Source organism: Pyxicephalus adspersus, chromosome Z (genome assembly GCF_032062135.1).
Source record: "Pyxicephalus adspersus chromosome Z, UCB_Pads_2.0, whole genome shotgun sequence".
Classification (NCBI taxonomy): domain Eukaryota; kingdom Metazoa; phylum Chordata; class Amphibia; order Anura; family Pyxicephalidae; genus Pyxicephalus; species Pyxicephalus adspersus.
The window spans coordinates 82,233,133-82,258,621 of record NC_092871.1 but is presented as its reverse complement, the minus strand read 5'-3'; the positions used below and the strand labels follow the sequence as shown (position 1 = coordinate 82,258,621).

General features: G+C 38.0%; 1 protein-coding gene across 3 annotated transcripts in view; it reads left to right on the top strand.

The window, feature by feature from the left end:
* Positions 1 to 504: 504 nt before the first annotated feature.
* FOXP3 (forkhead box P3) overlaps positions 505 to 25,489 on the top strand; it is a 40,356-nt gene continuing 15,371 nt past the window's right edge. For 2 of the 3 annotated variants that reach the window (XM_072431689.1, XM_072431687.1), the window contains exons 1-3: positions 505 to 627; positions 2,926 to 3,038; positions 25,104 to 25,231. In XM_072431689.1, the coding sequence (XP_072287790.1) occupies positions 25,118 to 25,231 (114 nt within the window). In that variant the 5' untranslated portion in view covers positions 505 to 627; positions 2,926 to 3,038; positions 25,104 to 25,117. Of the gene's footprint in view, positions 628 to 2,925; positions 3,039 to 23,096; positions 23,296 to 25,103; positions 25,232 to 25,489 lie in introns of those variants that run through there. The other variant, XM_072431688.1, reaches the window with a different exon arrangement.

Here is a 25,489-nt window from a genome sequence, read left to right as displayed (position 1 = left end):
GGAATCCTAGGGACGCAGCAACTCAAAAGAGGTGAGGACATATTCTTCATACACATGGAAATAAACAGCAAAAACTGAAGCAAATGTTTATTCTAAAGGAGATGTCTTCTGTCATTGCTGAGGGTCAATTGTTCCGTCGGTGGTGGTTAAAAGGGACATCCGAAACAGGCCTGAAGGACAGCTGTGTCAGCCTTTCAAACTATTTAGCACGTAGCCAAATACTAACACATTCCACTTGCTCTCAGAAGCCTTCAGCAATTCATTTTTAACTAATTCACTGCCTACTAGCATCGGCGTGTAATAATCTTTGCCCCCCGACAAACTGATTTGTGAGCTTATGGTTTTGGAAATCGGAAAATACGGACAGCTGCCTGCTGGAGCTCCAAGGTCAACTGTCTAACGGAGCCCAAATAAAGGTTATATTCATAAAATAAAAATAAGATCATATAATATTCATCCAGTAGTCATTTTGTATAATTTATAGTAATTGTTTTATTATATATAAATCTTCATCATCTGCTCTGGTTATTCTACAGCAGTGTTAATTATTAAAATGAAGGTGAAAGCCATGATGGCCCTCAAGAGTTGGACACCACATCCAGTATATACAACGAGAGCCTTGTACAGGTAAGCCTATACTCTGTGATATATCTTACATTACAAGGTGTAATGTACAAGAAGCAAAACAGCCAATCAAAAATGATCTTTTCGATGTTCTGAGTGTCCTAAGATGATGGAAGGTGAGCTATGATTGGTTGTTGGGAAACCCAATTTCACACCTCATCAATCACTAGTCAGTCACCACCATCAATCATTAAACATTACCTTAACTATTTTAATAAATTTAATTTACAGAGTTACCCTTTTCTTTAGCCAAAAGTATTGGTAAAGATGGCCACATTCATTACAGCATAATAATATAGTCCCATCACCTTTTAGAATTGGGTACGCAAGCGGGTTGCTATGTCTTGTGTCCAATTTATATCCAGACAACTAGAACCTCAAACTATATCATTGTAGGTCAATTAAAGCTGAACACACATGATACATTTGGACTTTTTTTAATCCAATTTAGGTTTAAAAATCAATATAAACTGTTGACCTATTTTTACTCTTCATTGAATCTTTAGCCATTCAGGCAGAACTTAGTTGTTGGTAGATCTAAAGATGGTAAAATAATCAGATTTAATGGTTAAGGAAGTATAAAGAAGACAAATGTGATAGAATTATTTGATAATCCACTGGTATTTTTTCAGTGGTATTTAAAATAATTTATATTATGTAATATATTTATATATTATATTATAAACTATGATGTTAGTATATATAATAATTATAAAAAATATAGAAAATTGTTTTGTTTATTTATTCATAAGAAACATATAAAAACACCCCCCTCTTAACACTTTAAAATAGATTGATCCATAAATGTATTGTAGAAAGCAAGCAAACATTGATTTCTGTTTTTCAATATAGCTCTAAATCAGAAACATCCTTCTCCTAATAATTCTTAATCTTCAAAACCGGCTGAAATAACTGCATTGCATAAAAATTTGTCACCGGCCATTTGGGAATTCGGGTGATTTTTCTCATGCACATCTCATTCTAAGCCACCACACAATCTGTATGGAAAGTTTAAATAGATATTGATGATAAATTATGTCTGTTTAATGAGTTATCACTCATCTTTATTTAAGTTTGGAAACGTGCCACAGGCGCGATAGCTTCTCCCTGTCCCCTCTGCTGGCAGCTAGACAAAAACTATTTTTGCTTCAGCAGAACTACATTGTCTTGCCAAGGTATTGGCTATATTCTAGAGTACAACCGCTTTGACCAAAAGTTCTCTGCTGCATTCCCAGTTTATCTAGAAGATGGTGATACTGTGGGCCATAGGTTAAATCACATTTAACTTTTGATTTTCCATGACAATCTATATTTGAGGGTCTGCAGAGCTCGAGCAGCTGTCTAAATAGGTTCTGGTGTCCTTCAAATTCTCCTTTATGAACCTTCTAATAATTTACAGCATATTTACACCTCAAAAACTGAATAAAAACACATTAAAATGGTAAATAAACTAAAAACAGCTACAAAGCATCAAGGAAGATATCTGCATATTGAAGGGTTCAGATATACAGTATCTCTGTATATTAAACAGAAGTCTGAATAATCATCATCAAACTTATTTATAAGTAATGTTTGCATGTTTAAGCCATAGTTATGTTTAGTTTCCTTTTTAATACTTATAAATTGAAAATTAAAAGTTTAATAAAGACCATTCAGATGGTAAAATGGGATAGCATAGACCTAGGACTGCCTTCCTAAATGCAGCATTGGAATTTGTTTAATTATCAGTTCAATATTATAAATGAAATGGCAGTTTATTGTTAAGGTCTTATAATGGCATTTATCATATATGCATGCATAGAAACATAATATATAATGTAATATATACATATATATTTATATTTATATACATATTTATACATATATATTTATATTTATATCTTTGATTGAAATAATATTTTATTATAACATTAAATATATACTGTATATATACACCATATATAAGATATATATATTTAGGTTTATTTTACATATCTTGTTCAAAAAAACTAAAGGTATCTTTAGGTAATCTATAATTATTTTCTTTGCGGTATTTAAATATATATTTTGATGGATAGATAGATAATTTAATTTGATATCTATATAATAAAAATATTATATATACAATATTTTACATTTCATACAGAATTTAGATTTATTTTACTTATTATCTTGTTCAAAAAAACAAAAGGTATCTCTAGGTAATCTATATTTCTTTTCTCTGCGGTTCATCTGATATTTGTATAACCTTTTCTCGCACAAAACAATACCAAGAAAAAAAAAAGTTTATTTTTTGTGCTAAAATGTCCAATTTTCCATTAGGTCAGAGGCAGGGCCCGCAGTGGGGGTGACCCTGCATTTTCTAGCGCTATAAGTAGAGACTTATGAGGCATGTTTTTTTCGAAATCATCTGACCGTCATCAGGAAGACAAGAGGTAAATGGCGAGAGGGGAGGGGGTTGAAACTCAAGCTTGGCAATTTATGCGTGTTTTAAGATCAATTGTTAATAATTAAAATTAGCATTTTAATTGTGCAAAAACATTTTTTTTTGTTTTTACAAAGAGTTTGGTCACCAATTTTTGTAATTTTAGTTTATTATTATAATGTTTAATGCTCATTTATGCTTGATTTGTTTAAAATGCATATATATAATAATAATTTTATATGGATTTAATACAAAAATTAACATTTCGGTAAAACCTTTTTTTGGTTCATTTAAATATTATCAATTCATGTTTTCGAGACATTATAACATTTACCCCAATACCATTTCTAATCCAGATCACTATCTACTTTAAATATATTTATTATCAGCTTATTTTGTGTTTTGTTATTTTTAATATTAAAGTAGTAAGAATTATGTGTTGTATTTTATGTTGTCATACATATTATAACAGTAGTATTACATGTTGTATAGCGTGTGTAGCATTATGTGTTGTATTTTACGTTGTTTTATACATTATATTATTAGCATTATGTGTTGTATTTTATGTTGTTGTACACATTATAATAGTAGCATTATGTGTTGTATTTTATGTTGTTGTATATATTATAATAGTAGCATTATGTGTTGTATTTTATGTTGTTGTATATATTATAATAGTTACTATCAAGGGCTCTATTTATAAATTGAGAATCAGAAATTCCCTCAAACATTCCCTAGAGGAAATCTTCCAGGACCATGTATTTCAATGACAGATATATTAATTCCCACCAGGGAATGTCAAATTCTATGTTTTATAAATAGAGCCCCAGTGTTGTGTTTTATGTATTTCTATATATTAATCATTATTAAGTGTTGTATTGTATGTCTTTATCATACTAGCCAGTATTATCAAGTGTTGTTTTTGGCATTGTTATATGTTGTATGACATTCTTTTTGTTATCCTGTCCACAAATGTGTGGGTTACAGACCCAGATAGTATAAAGCCTGAAAAAAGGAACAAGACATGAAACCTTGCATTTTTAATTAAATAAATTACCAATAAATGGTATCAAATAAACTCCAAACTTTTTTAAATTAATAGTAAATGTGTAGCTAAGTGCTGTTCTAGAATTGTTAACTGAAGAACAAAAAAAAATGCTATAAATAAGTATAAAAATACCACAGCGCCAACGTTCAAATGTGTGATTTAATGCTATCAGATTTATTAAGGTTGGAAGAAAAAAGTGTCACTTCATTTAAAATATAACTAATAAAAATAAAATCTGACATTTTAATGCCTCCATGCACCTCCCGTACATGAGTGGGAACAAGCCAAAGAACAAGAATAGCCACGCCATTCGACCCCCCTATCACCAACACCACTATTTTACACCATCTCATTGTTTATGTGAAGGTTTCCCACTTCACATGCCAGTTTCCCTTCCATGGCAACCCTTTCCGCACAGAAAGGCAAACACATCTGTCAGCCCATAAATTATACACCAATCAAAGGCATGCAGAGGAAGATTAATGAATGCTTTCTTATTAATGGGACTTAATCTAGTAAACATAGAGACCCTATATTCAGTGCGCGGTCTTGTATGGAAATTAATTCCCAGTTCTTCTTTCTGGACAAATCAATCGGGGTCTCGGCCATTCATTATCACACAAGTTCAGTCTAATCTATCGGGGGCATGGCTCTTTTATTCCCAAGCCGATTGGTATAATCTGGTGGGAGGCTCGATTCTTCCTTTTCATGAAGATTCCATTCACAGGGCAAACAGACCGTTTCATTCTGCCCACTAACCAAACCAAGTTAATCTTTACGAAGACAAAACATTATTGCCTTGATCATTCTGTTGTGTATTCGGATCAGATAAGCTTTTTTTCTGTTTTTCTTCCTCAGCATTTGCACCATAAACAACTAAGACAGTTGAAATACTTTCTGAAGGGGAAGATGTCATAATGGCTATTGGCCTGGTTAAGTTTGGTCACAAAAGGATTGATATGTATTGTTTTTATTTATATAGCACCTCAATTTATTTTAGTTTAGAATCCAAGGTCCTGGTGCTGAACTTGTGGCCATTATTTTAGGACTCTTTGGGCCTCTGCAGATGGTAGTCCCTGTTTTCCTTCATTCAGTGCAAGCCAGTGAAACTCTCAAGCCATTGAGGGAAACTTAATCTATAGACTCTGGATTCCAGTATCTTAATGATCTGGTTCATTTCTTCAACTATGTCTTAACTTTTTTATATACTGACCATTCCTTTTCTTCTTTTATGTCTTGGTAATTGTTGAGAGAGATATCACTTTGTGCCATAATTTGTTTGAGAGATGTAGGAAGCACAAATATTTTTGCTGTGGTTCCTCAACCAACCCCTAAATCATTAGAATACAGTAGTAACATAGAGGCCAACAGGAGGAACCATATTACTTTAAGGGCCTGTGGGAAGGACCATGGTGTCCATAGTTGGAACATCAGCTACCATTGATAATGTCCTATTGTACAAGGTGGATCTCTAAAGCTAGGCTTTGTGTAATGTTGGTTTAGTAATGCTAATCTGAAGTGCATCAATTAAATTGATCAAGTTTTATAAAGCAATAGACTTTGAGCAGCATTCTTACACTATCTAACAGCACTCTTCAAGCCTAGGAGGAACGGGATGTGAAATCTTGCCTGACTACAGATCTTTATAGGAGTGATACCAAAAAGCTTGCTAAAAACCAACTAAAGTTCACAAAACCTCACAAGCAGCACTCTTAAAATTTATACTCAGTGATCCCTGGCTGGGAATTTATAATGGCTTTCCCAGCTCTTCTCCCTAGTCCTTTTATCTAATTTAAGCCTTGCCACACTCACTTACCTGTTCCTGAGAGAGATGGTTGGCTTCTCTGGCATTATGCAGCCTTCTACCTTAAATCTTCTATAGCCCTGCACATGCTAGCACAAGTAGTCGTCTATAGACCTTAATGGGATCATAATTGTATGGTTGGAGTATGGTCTTCTTCAAGTCTGTGGGGATATACTGGCCAGACGCGGGCACTAATGTACCATATATCAGCAAAAAGGCTGAAAACATCAGGAGATGTTTTACTGGAAGAGATGAGTAAGTCCTTGAGTGTTGAGGCTTACATTACATTAGGGGTCTAGGGGTACATTAGAAGGCTTGAAGGTTTTTGTATTTATTATAAACTTGACTGTCTAGGTCAGTGTTTCTCAATCATGGTTTTGTCTCAACCTAGGGTTCCTACAGAGGTTGTTAGAGGTTCCTTAAGCAATGAGCAGTTTGTGGCTTTCAGGTCAATTTAAGTGACACCAATAATTCTGTAGCTTATTGTAAGGGTGGCATTTATCCAAATGGTCAGCAATGTAAGAGACAGCTTAGTATGTTTTAATTATAGCAGGGGTTCCCTAAGATTTGCAAGTTTTTTCAAGGCTTCCCCTATGTTCAAAAAGTTGAGAAAGGCTGGTCTAAGTAAACCTATGTTTTCCCCATGCAGGACAAACATGTTCACTCTAACTGCAACCTTACTAGCAATATACCCACCTTTACTTTATTTTCCTGATGTTTTCCATTTTGCCATGGTGCTTGTTAATTGGCTTGCACACAGGGCTTTACATGGGGTCTAGGTAAGCGTTGTCAGTCCTGTGTATGCTCCAAGGTATAACTTGGGGCTTACATTGGTTTACCTTCCCTTCACGCCCAGTGGTTGACTTGGGGGCTTGGGAGCAAAAATAAGAAAAGTATGAGGTGTGAGCTTATACACCAGGATAAGGAGATTCAATTTCTACAAACAGTTACTTTCAGACCAATGATTCCAATTCTTGTTTTCCGCAAGTGGTCAGCCATTATAAATCTGCTACCACCACATACATGACAACTTTGTCATTACATAAGAAAATGACCAAACTTTTTGAATGTTGCATTATGTTCACGTTCAGATTCAATATATTTTTTGGGTTGCAGCAGATTATCTGGGAATCACAAAGTTGCATGTAACCAATCTTGATTTCAGAATTTGAATACACATGTAAAGATTCTATGACTGATTCTTAGCTATACCACACGGAAGCATTGCGGTATTTCCCCTGCAAAGCTACTGTATACTTATTGCGCTAAATGCGAAGGCGATGTTGCGACAAAAGTGCTGGTTGATGTGAGTTTGTTCAAGCACTTACATTTCTAGGAAAGTACCCAGCACCAATTTCCCCACATCGGCTTCCATTTACAATGCCCGCAACAGCGTGCAAACAACCGCAGTGACGCCAGAGGCGGAGGCGATTGCAAAAAATGCGATGATTGCATTTCTGAGAATCAGATAGAGAAAACCACCTCTTTAATGTCATATCCCGTTAATGCACCACACCTAATATCACAGTGCTTTTACATAAAGCAAGTTGCGGACACCCCACCAATCAATGTGGCTGCTTTTATCAGCAGCCCAGAACACAGTCATCTATCTCCTAGTATATATGTATATATATTAAATACACATATATCATACTGAAAGTGCAAATATAGCTCAAACAGCTCAAACATGGTGGAACAAGCATGGCTCAAACATTTTATAACACTTAATATTATATGTAATATCACTTTCTATGCATGCAACAAACAAAAGATGTCTTCTTTTTAAGAATCTGAGATCTCAGATGTATATATTTATATATATATATATATATATATATATATATATATATATATATATATATGATTAGTGTAACTTCCAGACTTTAATTTAAAGGTATTTGCATACATGTATTTGCATACATTTCAGTTTCACCATGTAGACATTACAGCATTTTTTATACATAGTCCCCCATTATGTGCAGTCATTTCATGGCACTATAATGTTTGGGACAATTGGCTTCACAGATATTCGTGATTGTTGGTGTGTTAACTAGTACGTGTTACACATGTAGGTAGGGTTAAAACATCTGGGATTGTTGCTAAACTTTCTAAACCATACATTAGATTGTATATAAAGGTATTGGTGTCCCCAAAAGTCATCCTATGTATATTCTATCTATTTACCTATATTTTCTCTCTCTTACATTATCTTTCTAACATAATTTCTCCCACACACACGTTTTATATCTTTCTCTCTCTCTTACATAAATTATCCTTCTAATACCATACACACACTATCTATCTCACATATTTTCCCTCTCTGTCAAACCTCTCTTTCTTTCTTTCTCTCTCTCTCTCACCCCTATCTTTCTCTTTCCTATTGTTCTTGCATATTTTTTATATCGCTCTCTTTCTCTTACAATATTCTTTCTCACATATTTTTTCTCTTTTACCTAATCTCTCTCTCTCTATATTTATCTTGCTCTTTCATCTCTCTCTCCTGTTTTCTCTTTCCCCCCTCTCTTCTCATCTCTCTTCTAACTCCCTCTCTACCCTCTCTCTCCCCATCATTTCTTTCTCCTCCCTTTCTCCTTCTCTCTTTCACATTATCTTCCTTACTCACATATTTTATCTATCTATATATCCCAGGCAGACATTATTTATTTTAACATTTTATGTTATTTTGGTGCTTTGTTATTGATACTGATTTGTGCCTGGATAGAAAAGAATAGCCCTAAACTTTCTTGCTCTTTCTCTCTTCAATCTCCCCTCTAGCTTTCCCTCCTCTCTTTGTCCTCTTTCTATCTCTTCCCTCTTCCCCTTCTCTCTCTCTCTTTCTCTTTATTACATTACCTCTCTCTCTCTTCTCCTCTCTTCCCCTCCTCTCTCTGTCCTCTTTCCCTCTCTTCCCTCTCCCTCTCTCCCTTCTCTCTCTCTTTCTCTTTATCACATTACCTCTCTCTCTCTTCTCCTCCTCTCTCTGTCCTCTTTCCCTCTCATCCCTCCCCCCTTCTCTCTCTCTCTCGTCCCCTCCCTTCCTTCTCCCCCTTCTTTCTCTCTCTCTCTCTCTCTTTCTCTCTGTTCCCTCTCCCCCTTCCTCTCTCTCCCTATCTTTGCCTCTCCCCCTACTCTTTCCCTCTCTCTATCTCTCTCTTTTCCCACTCCCCCTTCTCTCTCTCTCTCTCTCTCCCTCTCTTCCCTCTCCCCCTTTTTTTTCTCTCGCTCTCTCCCTCCCTCTCCCCTCTCTACTTCTCTCTCTCTCTCTCTCTCTCTCTCTCTCTTCCCTCTCCTCATTCTCTCTCTCGCTTCTCCTCTCTCTGTCCTTTCTTCCTGTCTTCTCTCTCCCTATCCTTCCCTCTCCCCCTTCTCTTTCCCTCTCTCTCTCTCTCTTCCCTCCCCCCTTCTCTCTCTCCCTTCTCCCTCTCCCCCTTCTCTTTCTCTCTCTCTTCCCTCTCCCCATTCTCTCTCTCTCCTTTCTCTGTCCTTTCTCCCTGTCTTCCCTCTCCCCATTCTCTCTCTTTCGTTTCTCCTCCTCTCTCTGTCCTCTCTCCCTCTCCTCATTCTTTCTCTCTCTCTCTCTCTTCTACTCCTTGCTCTGTCCTTTCTCCCTCTCTTCCCTCTCCCCCTTCTCTCTCTCTCTCTCTCTTCTCTTCCTCTCTTTGTCCTCTCTCCCTCTCTTCCCTCTCCCCGTTCTCTCTCTCTCTCTCTCTCTCTCTTCTCTTCCTCTCTCTGTCCTCTCTCCCTCTCTTCCCTCTCCCCATTCTCTTTCTCTCTCTTCCCTCTCTCCCTTCTCTCTCTTTCTCTTTATAACATTACCCCTCTCTTTCTCTCTCTCTCTCTCTCTCTCTCTCTCACTCTCACTCTTCTCTCTTTTTTGCTACACCTGAATATATTACACATGGATATAATTGACTCATACTCATATAGAATATAATAGGCATAAACTATCTTGCAATTTTTATCTTATGCTTTCTTATGTTATATATTTAAATGTTGCATTAATTCATGCTTGGTCAAGATAACATTGTGGTATAATACTCACAATCCTTTATTATTAGGTCATGGATTATTTTAGATATATGCGTGAATTTATTAATTGATCTGCCTTATTATTTTTTTTTAATGTGTACAAGAACAGAAGAACACAATGTAATCCTATAACAATGGTATAATTATTAATAATATTGTTCTAATATGTATGATGATATCATAAGTATTATTGTGACTATATTTCCTGTAGCAGGCATGATTGGTATATTCATTTGAGCATACTTTTACCATTACATTATTAATATCATTTCCCTTAGAGAAAAACCTTCATTCTCAGTTAACATATTGGAGATGAACGCACCATGATATAAAGTATATGGTATGTGTGCAAAGTCTCTGGAAAATCTGAATATAACAGGAGAAAGTAAGAAGACATTTGGCTATTACATTCAGCTCATAGTTTTTACTAACATAAAGAAGAATAAATGTCTCCAGAAGGGAAAAGGATGAATTTTATTTTAAATCATTGTACAAATCATTAGAGCTGTATAGCATTATAAAAAAAACATATAGCATAGTCCTACATTTATATTATTATGCATCTTGTATAGTAAGCTGCAGAGCCATGAGCATTGTGTATTATTTACCTGAAAAACCCATTCAGAATCCTTATTGGTATCATTTATGATGTGCTTATAAAACAGTGAATCTGACATTCACTGAAACATTCCCTGGTGCACAATCAGTTACTGTCATTAACACACAAGATTCTCTACCAAGGAATATTTCAGTGAATGTCAGATTTGGTGCCATTTAAATGGACCCCTATATGATCAAGGGATCTCTAATGAATAAATGTGTGTTACATATCATCAGTAATTTAAAAAAGACTGTAAGCTCTTCAGGGCAGGGTCCTCTCCTGTGTCACTCTTTGTTTCTGTCTGTCATTTGCAACCCCTATTTAATGGACAGCACTGCGTAATTTGTTGGTGGTATATAAATACTGTTTAATAATATGTAATAATAAATATTTTTTAATCAGAACCAAAGTCCTACGACTTACCTATCTTCAGTCCATCCCAAGGCGCTGCCATTCTCCTCCTCTTCTTATTCCTGAAGATGATCTTCAGCCATCTTGATTGGCAGTACTAGGATGACGTTCATTCATCTCCAGTACATGCATGGGATTGCCGGGTTTCCCTGGCAAATAAAGTTGATGCTGCAACAACTCGCCAAAAACCCAGAGCGATCAGACAGCTAAGACACATTGGACCTAATTTATTTAAGGTCTCCAAGGCTGGAGAGGATAAGCTTTCATCAGTGAAGTTGGGTGATCCAGCAAACCCGGAATGGATTTCTTCAAAGTCATTTGCTATTTGCTATGTTTCCCATGCAAATGTTTGAATCGTAGATCAAATCAATTCCAGGTTTGCTGGATCACCCAGCTTCACTGATGAAAATGTATCCTCTCCAGCCTTGGAGAGCTTTATTAAATTAGGCCCATTCTTTCAGAAGAGACAGAGAAGTTTGTTCCTTTCTGCAAAAATTACCTGCCTGATAAGGTATTTGTAAAAGCAGAATTTTAGTTCATATTTCACATTAACAGAATTATACGCTACACCAACCAACCACAAATTGGGCCCCCAGGAGGTTCCTTTTCATAATGTGCAGGTATGCATAGCGTATTTGCAAATTGTGGTGCACTGATATGGCAAAGCTGCATTCTTTAGAGATGCAATGTTTGCAGTTCCCTCTGTTCAATGTTCTGGTTGTCTCCTGGGTTTGGAATATTTGGCTTCTTGGTTGGCCAGGCTGGTAAGTGAGTTACTTAAGTACAGAATCGAACCAGGACAGGCACACTGAGCTGCACATTTGTGGCTCAGTTTATTCTATAGAGAAAAGTGTTGAGTTTCTTTGCACCTTTACATGTTATTGTAATAGTATTTTTTTAAATCTCCCCACCCCTTCTGTCTTTAAAGGCAATGAAGACTAAAGAGGACAATCCCAGCCTCATGGGATACTTAGGTCACATATGTTAGGAGGTTACAAGCTGCTCCTTGTGCGCATGCCTGAGATCAGGCGCTGCCTCATAAAGGGCTTTTCCCAAATTTAAATAAAAGTGCCCGATCACACGCATGTGCAGAGTGAAATCAGCATTTGGTTTTACATTTAGAGGAAAAACATGTCACCCAAACTTCCACCTGCACGGTGAGAGATTGGGCGACGTCATCAAGAACCTGGAAGAAAGAAAATGGCTGCATGGGTCTTAACGATAAACCCCAGAAAGAAGAAGAAAGTTAAGGCTGTGCAGGACTTGCTAGGTACATTGATAGAGAGCCTTCCACAAGTAAAGGTGTTTTTATTTTCTTTGCAAGTTCCACTTTAAAAGTGAACTTCGATAAAACACCCCAATATGACTAATACAAACCAATGCAGCTTCGAGCTTTGTAACCATTATTACACCAATAAATTTATCTTTTTAAACACTTTAGCATAGGTACCCGAATTTGATTTGTAGCCCAAGCACAGCACAGTTCAGATAGGAGGCGGAGAAGCAACACAGAAAGCCAATCAGGTCAAGCAGTGCAAGGGGTATGTTTATAGGAGAGGAGAGCAGAGTGATAGGTTAGATTATTAGTAGGCTGCTCAATGTGGACCTGTAAGTTAAAGTAAATCAGCAGCAGAATGATTAGGTCTGCAGCCTTGTGTGGTCAAGCTGTGTAAATTTCAGGCCTATATATATATGTACTGAAATTCTTTGCTGATGATATCCCGCTGGGCCTTCAAACTGTCCTACTTGAAAATAAATATAATCTAATATTACTGATTGCTCTGCTGCACTAACGTTGTTTTTTTCAAGGTAAAGTGGTGCTTTTAGAGTAATGATGTGGAAAAGGTCTGATAGCTCTCAAAACATTCACTTCAGTTAACTCCAAATGATCCTTAGCTGCTGACTGTTGCCTCATAATGAGACATATTTGCATATTAATCTTTTAACAAGCATACTTATTAATTAAAAAAACTCCTCCACTCTAAAAGTCACCCTGCTGAGGCTGGTAGGGGCTCCGTGGAGTCTTAGGACCCCTGCTGTCACAAGAGATAATTGCCAAGTTGGTTGTGTCCTAAAGTTCTAGGTGAATGCAGTAGAAGAGTTGCTTACAGGTAGTTAGGCAGCAGATAAAACTCAACTCTGCTGCACTGCCTAACAAAGCTGTGTTATGTGACAGAGCTGTGTAACTCTCACAGACGGACACATCTGTGTGCATATGTAGTTTTCTGGAGTTCAGCTTTAACGTTGAATGATTTTCAGTAATAGAAGTTTACATACATTTTACTGACATATGAACCAGACAAAAACAAAGACTGATTGAGTTGAAAGTTAGCAGAGTTAAGAAGAGTTGGACCTCTTTAGTGTTTATTTTAGAGAAATTAGTGGTTTTTGGTTAATGCACAGCAGATTTTGGTGATTTCCCTGGTAGAGTCAGACACCCAGCGGCTGCCCACGGCTGTGCAGAATGACATTGGAAGCGCTCGCTGGCCGCGTCCCCGGCGTCTGACATATAACACGAGTATCTGATTTCAGGCTGTGTTTTGAAGTGCACTGCCTGTTGGTGGTTAGCCACAAGACATATATTCTATGAGAAGAACAGCTTGGCATGCCTTCAATCAACCGGGTTAGAAGCAGACAGCCCCTCGCTACATGCCATAGTTTGAGCTGGTAATCCCATTCCAAAAAACAGGTGCAGCAGCTGATCCCCCTTCAGACTAGCCTCAGCCAAAGGAAAACAAACAAGGCACAGCAATACCGGACAGCTGTCTCTCTAATCTATCCAACTAGAGGACATTACATTAGCAGCGAGGTGGCGAAAAAGCCAAAGGCTTCTGCCGTCAGACCCATTTAGGGTGAAATTTCTTGCAAAGTGCAAATATTGGTGTTAAAATGTTTTCAAGTGACACTTGAGACCAGTATTTTTCAGCCTTTCGACCCCAAAGAAACCCTTAGAATAATTTATTAGTCTTGGAGAACCCCTATTAAAACTAATTAGTGAGGTCAATGGTGGTCATTGGGTAGAATGAAACCCTTCTAGTGGCAGTGTGGATTCTACTCTTACAGCCGGTTACACAGATGACTAAATTCTACTACTGCTTTTCAAGTATTGGGACTATACAAGTGCCATCAGACAGAAGGGTCATCAGCCAGAGCTCAAGGAACCCCTACCAACCTCCAGAAGAACTCTAGGGTTCCATAGTCCCCTAGTTGAGAGAGGCTACTCTGGACCAACAGCTACATATATATATGAATATAGCATAATATTTTCTAGCATCAGCAATTTAGTTTTCTTTATTGTCTCTCTAGCTCCAACTTTCTTGTTGGGCAGAGAATCAACCCCCAGAATAATTTTCCAGTCTTGGAGAACCTCTACTAAAACCAGTTAGTGGAGTCAATGGCAATCAGTAGAATTGAATCCTTCCAATGGTTGTTAGGATTCTACTGTCCTATAAGTTCTCCTGTTGTTTTTCTTCAAATATTGGACCTATAAAGGCACCATCAGATAGGAGGTCCATCAGCCAAAGCTCAAGGAACTTCTAGCAACCTGTAGAGGAACCTTAGGGCTCCACAGATCACAGGTGAGGTGAGAATGGTTGCTCTAGACCAACAGCTACATACATCAAGATTGATCATATATTTCTTTACCAGACAATTGTAGGTGAAAATTTAGTTTCCTACATCATCTCTCCACTGCTAACTTCCTTGATGGGCAGAGAATCAACCCCTAGAATAATGTTTGAGTCTTGGAGAACCCCTACAAAAACCAATTGGTGGAGTCAATGGAAATCAGTTAATGATTCCCTTTGGAAGCAGTGTGGGTGCAAGTGGGTTGCTTTGGACCTACTTTGCTTTTTCTTGGGCACGGCAGGATCTGTTGAGGTATGTTATGGTGTTAGGATAGAAGAAGCCACTGCATGCAACAAGAGACAATAGTAATAGATCATCCATCCTTTTGCACACAGTGGTTCCTCCCACCATGTTCTGCATCCTGCATGCCAGTGGGGAAGCAGGTATTTAACCCATCCAGCTAGAACAGTGGTCAGGGCCAAAGAAAGCTTCTGTTTTTTTTTTCACTGTCCAGTCACAAGCTGGGGGTGGGACAAGACCTGTAAGAAACACTTAATTGCAGCATAGAAAAGTCAGGTCTTCAGATGGCATTTTGCTATGTGTCAGAGTTGTGTAAACCACATAATGGGGTGGACAGAAACCCCCAAAAGTATATTCTCTCTTTGTGGGCATAACAGCTTCCATGTGTATTACTCATGTGTAATTAGTTGTTTAGCCAGAATTCAGCTTTTTGGTCAAGCATGGACACATGGACCCTAAGGCTATGTACACATGTGCAACCATTGTCGTTGGAAAGGATCCTTTCCAATGACTGCAAGATGCATGAATGAGCGCTGTACATACGGCACTGTTCAGCTCTATGGAGAAGGGAGAGGGGAGATAATAAGTTGTGTTGTTTTCAAAGCTAGTTCAGAGCCAATATCGACGGGAATCTTGTGTGTGTACATCGCTTGTCGTCCATTGTCAGAACGACCGTCCTGGCGGATCCATGGACAATGGATGACGAACGATCGTAATGAAAATAAAGGGGAGAGAGCGCAGCGGGGTGCTGCTCCGTCCTTCTCCCTCCTCCCTTCTCCATAAAGCTGAACAGTTCTGTATGTACAGCACTCGTTCATGCATCGTGCAGTTGTTAGTCGTTGGAAAGGATCATGAAAGATCCTTTCCAATGACAATGATTGCACATGTGTACAAAGCCTTACCCTCAGACCCCCTAGATCTGGGGAGGGGGGTTTAGATTCTTTTTGTTACTGTTCCCGTACAGCACACATACCTGAAACTGCTCCCTTACTGGAAAGCAATAAAATTTGATTTATTTTAAGCTATAAGATTTTAGTCCCTTGCAGGAAATAGATTTGTGTTCCCGGCTGTGGGTACATAGTCATCCATTGTCATTAGGTATTAGTGCCCACCCTTTGCATGGGACACGGCCCACCCTTACTGCTATTAATATTATTATTAATATACAGGATTTATATAGCGACAACATATTACGCAGTGCTGTACATTAAATAGGGATTGCAAATGACAGACTAATACAGACAGTGATACAGGAGGAGAGGACCCTGCCCCCAAGAGCTTACAATCTAGGAGGTGGGAGAATTAGTGTGTGAGGTCCTCTGTTTTCTCTTTGCACCTCCCTTAAAGGATCCCTCCTGTGCCATGCGAGTGATAGGGCAAAGGGGAGACATGGTTGAAACCACTGAATTTATAAAGTTCATCAATAAGAATAAGGAGGCAATATTTTTTTAATATGATGCCAAGATTAGGAATATGGGGCTACAACCTCAAACTAGCAAGAGGAATGTCCAAAATTAAACTTAAATAGTACTGCTTCACCCAAAATATAGTTGATGATTGCAACAGACAGACATCAAGTAGAGTCAGTCAACAGTAAGACAATAAAAACATTTATTGGGGCAAACAGATGGCTCTATGTTGCCCCACATCCATTGACTACATGGTCTTCTTGCCTTCATTTTTCTACATTTAGATGCAAACTTCAAAGTTGGCTGCAAACTTTACAGCCAAGTTCTAGGTGGTAGAATGGAGATAAAAAGAGCACACAGAGTTAATTACTAATTCGCTGTGTCTTTGTTTCCTTTTGTACATATTTTCCATCTGCTTTACAACCTAAAAATACTCAGAGCCTCGGATTTCTCTGGCATCGAGTAGGTGGCTCGATATAATGCGCATTGTTTATCCAATAAACATTGAGCAAGCCATTGACAGAGATGAACTAGGTGGGGAATGACCATAGAATGGTGCTAATGTTTATTTTTAGGTCTTTGTATGAGACGTACCATAAAAGTAATATATCACTGCAAAAAAGTCACAGTGGGAAAATATTTTTAGGTAGCAGATGGCTGAGGTCAAACACATTCATGTAGCAATGCAAACTTTAATGTACCTGTGAATTTATTTTTTTTTTAATACCACCTTTTACTGTCTCTGCACAGCAGGGTGCAGTGAGGAGATGAATGAAACAGCACAAAGAGTCAATCAGGTGTGCTGCAGTTCCAGGAGTATGCTGATAGGGCAGAACAGAAGGACAGATTGATAGTCCAGTTGTTAAGGTTGGAAGGGAGACTTGTAAGTTTCTGCAACAAAGATAGATGAGGTCTTCTGCCCTAGCAGACAGGGCTGAGCTGTGTGGCTGAACTGTGTAAAGCTCAGTATTGGGTAGGCAGAAAAATCCTTTGTCAGGTACAACTGCTCTATTATAAATATTACATCTGGGAATTCAGATATTTGCCTAGAGTTCGGCTTTCAAAAATAGGGAAGGATGATTAATTTTTTATATATGGGTGAACATTTCCATTCTCAGCCTAATGAGTCAGTGACTCATTAGGGTATGCCAGAATAACAGCCCTGGAACATGCATCTGCTCAACAGAAGCTTCCATATTTCATAGGTTCACTTTAGGACGTAGTTGGTACCGGGTTGAAGTCCTTTGTAATTGCCCTGAGTTGCACAGGACTACCTTTAATCTCTAAAAGTGCCTTGTAAAGATTTTAGAATTTTTTGGCAGAAATGTCCCATCATAGGGTGTTTGGTGGTAGTGATATGAGCAGAGTGTGTGAGTTTTAGTGAATGGGAAGGTTGAGTGAACAAAGACTAGACATATGTGACCAAACTTAAGTAAAGAATAGAGCCAATTAAGTGCAGATGGAAGTAACCAGGCCTGGGTAGAGAACAAACTCAATAATAAAAAGACATAGGTGATCAGGTTGGGTACGTAAAAAGTCAACAAAGAACAGACATAAGTAACTAGGCTCAGATAAGGCCAAAAACATGCAGCTAGGTTAATTGGCTTCCCCCCAAAATTGACCTTAAACTGTGTTAATGACATATTTTGACTCATTTTAAGGATAGACAGTGACATGAATATGGACTTTGCACAGCACTGCATAATATGTTGGCACTATATATATACTGTAAAATAACACAGCTCAACAAAAAAGAAGTTTCAATTGCCAAGGATTTTTAATATATTTAGTGTATTTTAGGTCTGCTGAATCCAGAAATGACATCAGTTTAGTTGAATTGGCTCTAGTTCTTGTGATACAGAAATACAGACACTTTTACCAACAACAAATGTTAACACAGCATATTATTATCCAACTTTTTTTTACACCAATGTTTTGCATTTTATATATTAAATGTAGCATTATTTTCATGAAACTTTCATTTGCCTTCTTTTTATTCATGCATTATCCTTTTTTACAGACGTATGAGTACTTCAAGAAGAAGTTGTTTAAATGACCCTCATGTATTTTGCTACATTTGTGGTGAATATTCTCAGCAAAAACTTTACAGAATTTGTGAAACAAGCATATCTTGCATATTTTGGTATTAAACGGGGGGCCAAGATAAGTATTCGGCCCCCCATATGGTATGCAAGAGTTGTGGAGTGTCTATGTCAGTGGAAAAATGGAAAACTGAAAGTTTGAAATTTGGTGTACCTATGGTATAGCGAGAGCCCAAAAGCTATCATAATGATTGTTATTTATGTACTGTGAATGTAAAAGGTTTCAATCATTACAATAAAAACAAGTGGGAGTGCCGTGATTTGGAATCAGCAGGATGACCTGTGCTGCATGGTGCTGATGTTCCCATACCAAAGTTCAGTCCCTGATATTCCTGTATACGACATGGAGGATATACAGGGAGTGTAATCCAGGAGTTAGCAGTGGGAGTGAATATGAAGGAAGTGTTTTATCAAACCAGCAGTTCTCCCAAGAGCTCAATGATTTAATACGTGACCTAAGTCTGTCACAACAAGCATCTGAACTTTTATCATCCAGGCTAAAAGAAAAGAACTGTCTGAGACCAGAAGTTAAAATAACGGTTTGTAGGACAAGAGAGGTGACACTACTATTATATTTCAGTGAAGATGGAGACTTTGTATACTGTTGTAACATCCCTGCACTACTAACCCATATGGGAATATCAGAATACCGAGCAGAAGACTGGCAGCTTTTCATAGACAGTTCCACTCGAAGTTTGAAATCTGTTTTACTGCATAATGGCAACTGCTATACATCAATTCCAATTGGTCACTCAACAAACCTTTAGGAAGAATATGAAAATATCAAAATGGTCTTACAAAAGCTTTGCTATCATGAACACCAATGGTCCAAATGTGTTGATATAAAAATGGTGAACTTCCTACTTAGACAGCAAAGTGAATACACAAAGTACCCGTGTTTCATCTGCTTGTGGGATAGTAGAGCAAAGCAGGATCACTGGAAAAAAGTGACATGGCCTCTAAGGGAAAACATGAGCAAAGGTGCAGCGACATCATTACCAAGCCAATGGTTCACAAAGAAAAAATCATTCTCCCTCCATTACACATAAAGTTGGGATTAATGAAGCAATTTGTTATAGCCCTGAACAAGGACGGTGATTGCTTCAAATACATTTGTAGATTCTTCCCTCGATTGAGTACTGAAAAATTAAAAGCAGGAATCTTTGATGAACCCCAGATTCGGAAACTGATAAATGATTCAAATTTCACAAGTTACATGACTGATACTGAAGCTTCTGCCTGGCACAGCTATGTCATGGTTGTCAGGAACTTCTTGGGTAACCATAAAGCACAAAATTATGAAGAACTGGTACAAAGCTTGCTCCTAAACTTTAAAAAGTTGGGTGCTACTATGAGCATAAAGGTACACTATTTCCATAGTCATTTGCAAAACTTTCTAGAAAACCTTGGAGATTTCAGTGAGGAACAATTGTCCTGATTATCAGTTTAAAAGGAAATCATACAAACAGAGTTTTTCAATTACTTATTTGTGATTAGTTCTGTAAATATACTGAATATAGAATATATTGACATTAAGTATTTAACAAAAATTTAATTTTGTATACGTAGGCATATCTAGTTTTTTTCAGCTAAACTTTCATGTTTCATTAGTTTTCTATAGGGTTATTAAGGAGGTCATTATTTCAAAAACTAGAGCCAATCTAGCAATACCAATATCATATTTGGAATCTGTGCATCAAACATAACCTGAAATTACTTTAATCTGTTTTGCAAGAAAATGTTTGTTGACCAGTGTAATAATATTAGAGGATAGTCAACCGTAAACAGTTCTAAGTAACCAAGCTTGGATAGAGAACGCAGTCAACAAAGAGCTGAAACAAGTTATCAAGTTTAAAGGAGTCAACAAAAAGTCAACATTAGTGACCAGGTTTGGACAAAGAACAACAAAGAGTCAACAAAGATCGGACCTAGGTGACTAGGCTGGGGTTAGGAACTAAGTCAACAAAGAGAAGATACAAGGACCAAGCTTGTCAGAAGTCAGAGTCAGCAATTAGCAGATTTTGCCAGGCTCAGGTTGAGAAGTATTCAAAGTGTAGATATTAGTGAACAGACTTGGGTTAACACCAAAGTCAATAAAGAATCCACATTGGTGATCAGGCTTGCGTAGAAAACAGCCAGTAGGCAGACATAAATGTCCAGGCTTGGGTAGAGAACATTTAACCAATTGTAGATGTTGGTGGCCAGGCAGACATTAGTGATCAGTTCTGAGTAATCACCAGAGTCAACAATAGGTAGGTAGAAGTGAGCAAACTAGGGAAAACAAAGTCAACAAAGAACAGACACTATTGACCAGGTTTAAGTTGCAAACACTACTAGACCATGAAGCTAATGGAAGCACATGTTCTTGCAAATGCTTTATGTTATACTTTAATTCATGCAGCATCTCCTACCCGGTTGGGTGCAATGCCTCACTGTGGTGGACTTTTCTTCTTGGGCTAAAGGCCAGTGTTAACAGTTCCATCCATCAACAGATTTAATGAAGGAGCATCTTCTGTTTGCAGAGATTCCACCATATGTTTTCCTTAGCCACTAGAGTGGACAACATATTTTCAGTGAGTTGGTTGTACTTTGCACATTAGAGAGTGCCAGTACTTAATCTACTCCGAGGTTCCAAAGCTGCTGATCATATTACTCTTCAATAAGTAAGATTGATCTGGTTTCATCAGTGTGAGTGCAGCTTTTTTCAACCAGGCTTTGTCTTTATGTGATATCCCTAATGGGAAAATCATTCTCATAACCTGTTCAGGTGACTTGAGCCTGAGAACTTCTCCAAAAGGGAACATGGACAGCATAGAAATCCCGATAGAAGGTTTAACCCTTTTACATTTTATCCAACACTTTCTTTGTAGTATAGATAGTTGTCATTTTGTCTAAGCCAAAGCTACCTGCTAGCTACTGAAAAAAACTTGTTCTAAAATGGTACATATCTCTAAATTGAGGAGGAATCCCCTCCTGAATAGTTGTCATCAGAACATTTGTTCCCACTGGAGGGTTTCCCCACACCTCTTGTTCCATTGACAACTGTGACATTTCTTATCACTTTGTTTCCCAGTGGCTATGGTCACCAGAACAAATAGAGAGAGTTTCAGTGGGGGCACAGACAACCATAGAAAGGCCTCCAAGATCTAAGCAAAAATATTTTTGGATTTATACATCCTTTAAAGCCCTTCTCCAGCAAATATTAACCCCCAATTAGTTCAGACCCCCCACCAACCTTTTCTGTGCTACCTAGGTTTCTCACCAGGCTATTGACTCTCTAGCTCAGGGGTGTCAAACTCAAATACACAGTGGGCCAAAATTAAAAAATTGGACTAAGTTGCGAGCCAAACATGAAACTGAAAAAGCATCACTACTACCATTCCCTGTGTCAAGAAAACTGGGAATTGTAGTAGCGGCACTATTTCAATGCAGCAGCGGGCCAGCCATGTTTAGGATTTCTTCGGGGGCCAAAAAAAAAAAGCTGTTGCGGGCCAGATTTTGCCCCTGGGCCAGAGTTTGACACCCCTGCTCTAGCTTATAGGAAACTAAGTTGTGAGCTCACAATTCAAGGCTCTGGGTGTGTTCATTGTCACAGACTTCACAAATTGTGCAGCACATTCGGTTTCTATTGAAGACCTATTACAGATTATACATTTCATTTCAACAGCAGATCTTGGCCATCTTTATGTTGTCTGATCCACAGCTGCCATCTAGTGTCTTTTTTCAGACACAACCTAAACCTGCCAATAGTGAAATGATACAAAGGTTAAGTGTACATAAAAAGCCATTTAGATTCAACATAAATCCAGCAAATTTGCAAATCTAACCTTTTACCTTTTACTGCAGTCCATTGTCTTCTAAGAGCATGGTTTTGCATGGGTAACATGGTCATCTTCAGATGTAAAACTCTGCAGAAGTTACTTTGAAGCAGCCATTCTCAACCTTTTCACCCTTTACATAATTTTCACAACTCAGGAAACTTCTACTAGCTAATGTTGGAGGGTTAGCCGGAATTAGCCTTTTTATTGGCGGCCAATGGAAAGAATACACCCTCCATGGTAATGGCTAAAATAACGCCTTATAGACACTTTAAAACATCAAAAGAGTCCTGCAATGGCTCCACCAAGTGATAGCCCTAGAACTATGCAGGCTTTGGAAAATGGGAGGTAAATCAGTCACAGCTGAAGGAACCCTGAGGTTAAAAATCAGTGCGTAAAAGCTATGACGTCATCTCCTTTGAATCCTTTACAATTAACCAGTGATATTCACAATATAAAAAGTATAATAGTCTCAACCTCTAATACAAAATATAGTAGATACCAAAGAGCCTACTGAAATTTAGGTAGGGGGCTCCTCATGTTTAACACCTTGCCAGATACCTGATACCCCCAACTATGCCAGTTCATGAACCAGCATTTGACAGTGGGTTATGCCCACCCGCTCGCTCCCACTCCCATTTACTCCCTATAGATGGCTATTTCTGGGGCGCTATATGTAACGCCTTGAAAGCAGGGATAATTTCTGCCCATGAGGATGGGTTAACCACACTGCAACCTCACCAGCCATCTGAACAATGCCTAATCTTTTATACAATTTCACATTTTCCTGTATTTTAAATTATTTCTTAATTTATTATTTAAAATATGGATTTATAATACAACATTCAAGAATTTTTTTTTACCTTATAGAGTGTTTTCCTTGCAAAGATTGTGATATTGATATGAGCAAAGTCAGTTAGGCATGTAAGAAAAGAGACACCGGATGGGAAGCATCAGATACAGACACATCCTACGTGGGTTTTGTTTCCTGTACAGGACGAAGCTCAGACAAAGCAATAGATGACATTATAAAAAATATACGTACCTCGAGCATTAGGTAAATGAGTGTCAATGGAAATCTTTGGTGGGGAAGTTTCCATGAGAAATCCATTTTTAGATATCTGTAAAGTAGACGACACAGATGTCTGCAGACAGGGACTTTGTCCACGGTGGTTAGGGTAAGTTAAGTTACCCTCAGATGAACACAAATCATTATATATACAGTATGTACTGCAAGGTTTGTAATTTTACAGGTGGGACTTTCTTTCAATAATGAAACCTCAATTATGTATCTTCATAAGGTCATGGGTAAAAGATATTTTGTATTATAGCTATTGTGGATTTGTGCCTCTTTTGTGACAAACTGGTAGACATAACACATGGTTATTGCTCAGATGTAAAAAAAATAATTAATAATTTTAAAATCCATTATATTGCCAAAGAGTTTGTAAATCCCATTCAGGCAGTACAACCAGGTCCTCTCTGCAACTCGATAATATAGCATAGTGCTAGATACAAATCAGCTTGAGACTAGGAAGGAGAAGCAAAATACTGTTAAAGTCATCAGTCTGCTCTGTCCTAGTGTCAATGTTCAATGGACAGCACACTGTATTACAGATGGGTCTAAAAGCCTTCTTTGCTGCCTCTGCCCCTATTGTATCCAGAAGGGTCTGCTAGGCCCCAACCATAGCTCTGTTCTCTGCACAGGCCCTGCAGGATTGTTGTGATGTCCCTGCAACTTTTATGGGTTTGCAAAGACATTTGGTGCACAATAAGTAGACCTACTGTATTTCCTTTGTAACTATTGAGAAATATAGTTACCTGAAGCTTTCTGTGTTTACAATGGAACACAAACAATGGAACCTACATTAGCTGAACACATTCCAAAACAAAAGGTGTGCAAAGTCTTGCCATTGGTTAAAAAGAGCCACAGCCTGGGTCGAAAAGCCAGTTTCCTGTCCACATGCTGCAGAGAAGGACACTTTCTTTTGATAGAAGCCATGATGTCCACTATACACTCTGCTAAATCCAGGCCAAAGTTTCCCAATCAGCAGGGAGTTTGAGGTTTGCTGATTACAAGACTATAGATCTTATCCATTAGGAGATATGTTGGACCTCTACAAGGAGACCACTGTTTCTGCACACAGGTTCTAAAAGGGGGCAGGCTTTTCTATTCAGCTTGTGAATGCTTTCTAAAACCAACAAACTGTAAGTTATTGAACCCCTTTGGTTTTTGTGCACCTAGAATGTATTTACCAAATTTAAACAAAAGGTTTGGTTTGGTTGCTAAAGCTGCGTACACACGTCCAATTTTTATCGTTGGAAATGAACAACGAACGAATGACGAACAACCGATTGGCCAAAAATCGTTTGTAAAAAAAGTAACCAACGACGCTAACGAACGAGGATAGTCGTTGGAAATGAACGACCGGACCGGCGGATCGGATTGGACGACGATTGTTGACCATCTATCGTGTGTACGGTCGTTCAGTGAGCGTGCATGTTCTGAGCATGCGCGATGAACGAACATTTGATCGATACAAGCTGTATTGTGTATGTGAGTGTATGTGTGTATATATATATATATAATAAAGGTTAATTGGCTTCCCCCTAAATTGACCTTAGACTACATTAGTGACAAATTACTATGGTAGGGACATTAGATTGCGAGCTCCTTTGAGGGAGAGTTAGTGACACGGCTTTGGACTTTGTACAGCACTGCGTAATATGATGGCGCTTGATAAATACTGTGTAATATTAATAATTTTACACCTAACATGAAAACCCTTAAGGGGTAGTAGTCAGGTTTGCTGGTAAAATAAATTAAGTTCCTTCTTGGGCTAAACCCTCTTCATATCTTTCAATGGGTTGCTTTCCAGAACCATTATGACAAATATATGGAACAAGAGATTTAGAATATTTCAGAGCAAACACTCTTGCTACAAGTAGAGTTTATGTACTAAATTTCTTTTTTTTATCAAAAAAGCCAAATAAAAGGAGATGCCCAGCCCTCAAGCAAGCAAGGCATCCCCAGCTTCTTCTGCGGAGAGCGAAGGCCAACCTGATGGGAAAGGAAAGGGGCAGATTAGCCACTGGAATCGCAGGAGTAGTGCAGTAAGTTCACAAAAACATCAGATATTGTTATGTCCTGGTGGTTGATAAAACTTTTTTTAAACATAAAAAATTGTATATCCTAAGTATCTTAAACCATCCCCACCATTCCATATCCCATCTCCTGTTGTGTACTACATTCCATCAACCTATTAGAATGTAGGTTCTTTTGGGCAGGGTTCTCTTCTTCACTCTTGTGTCACTGTATCTGTCTGCCCTTATTTATTGTACAGCGCTGTGTAATATGTTGGGGCTATATAA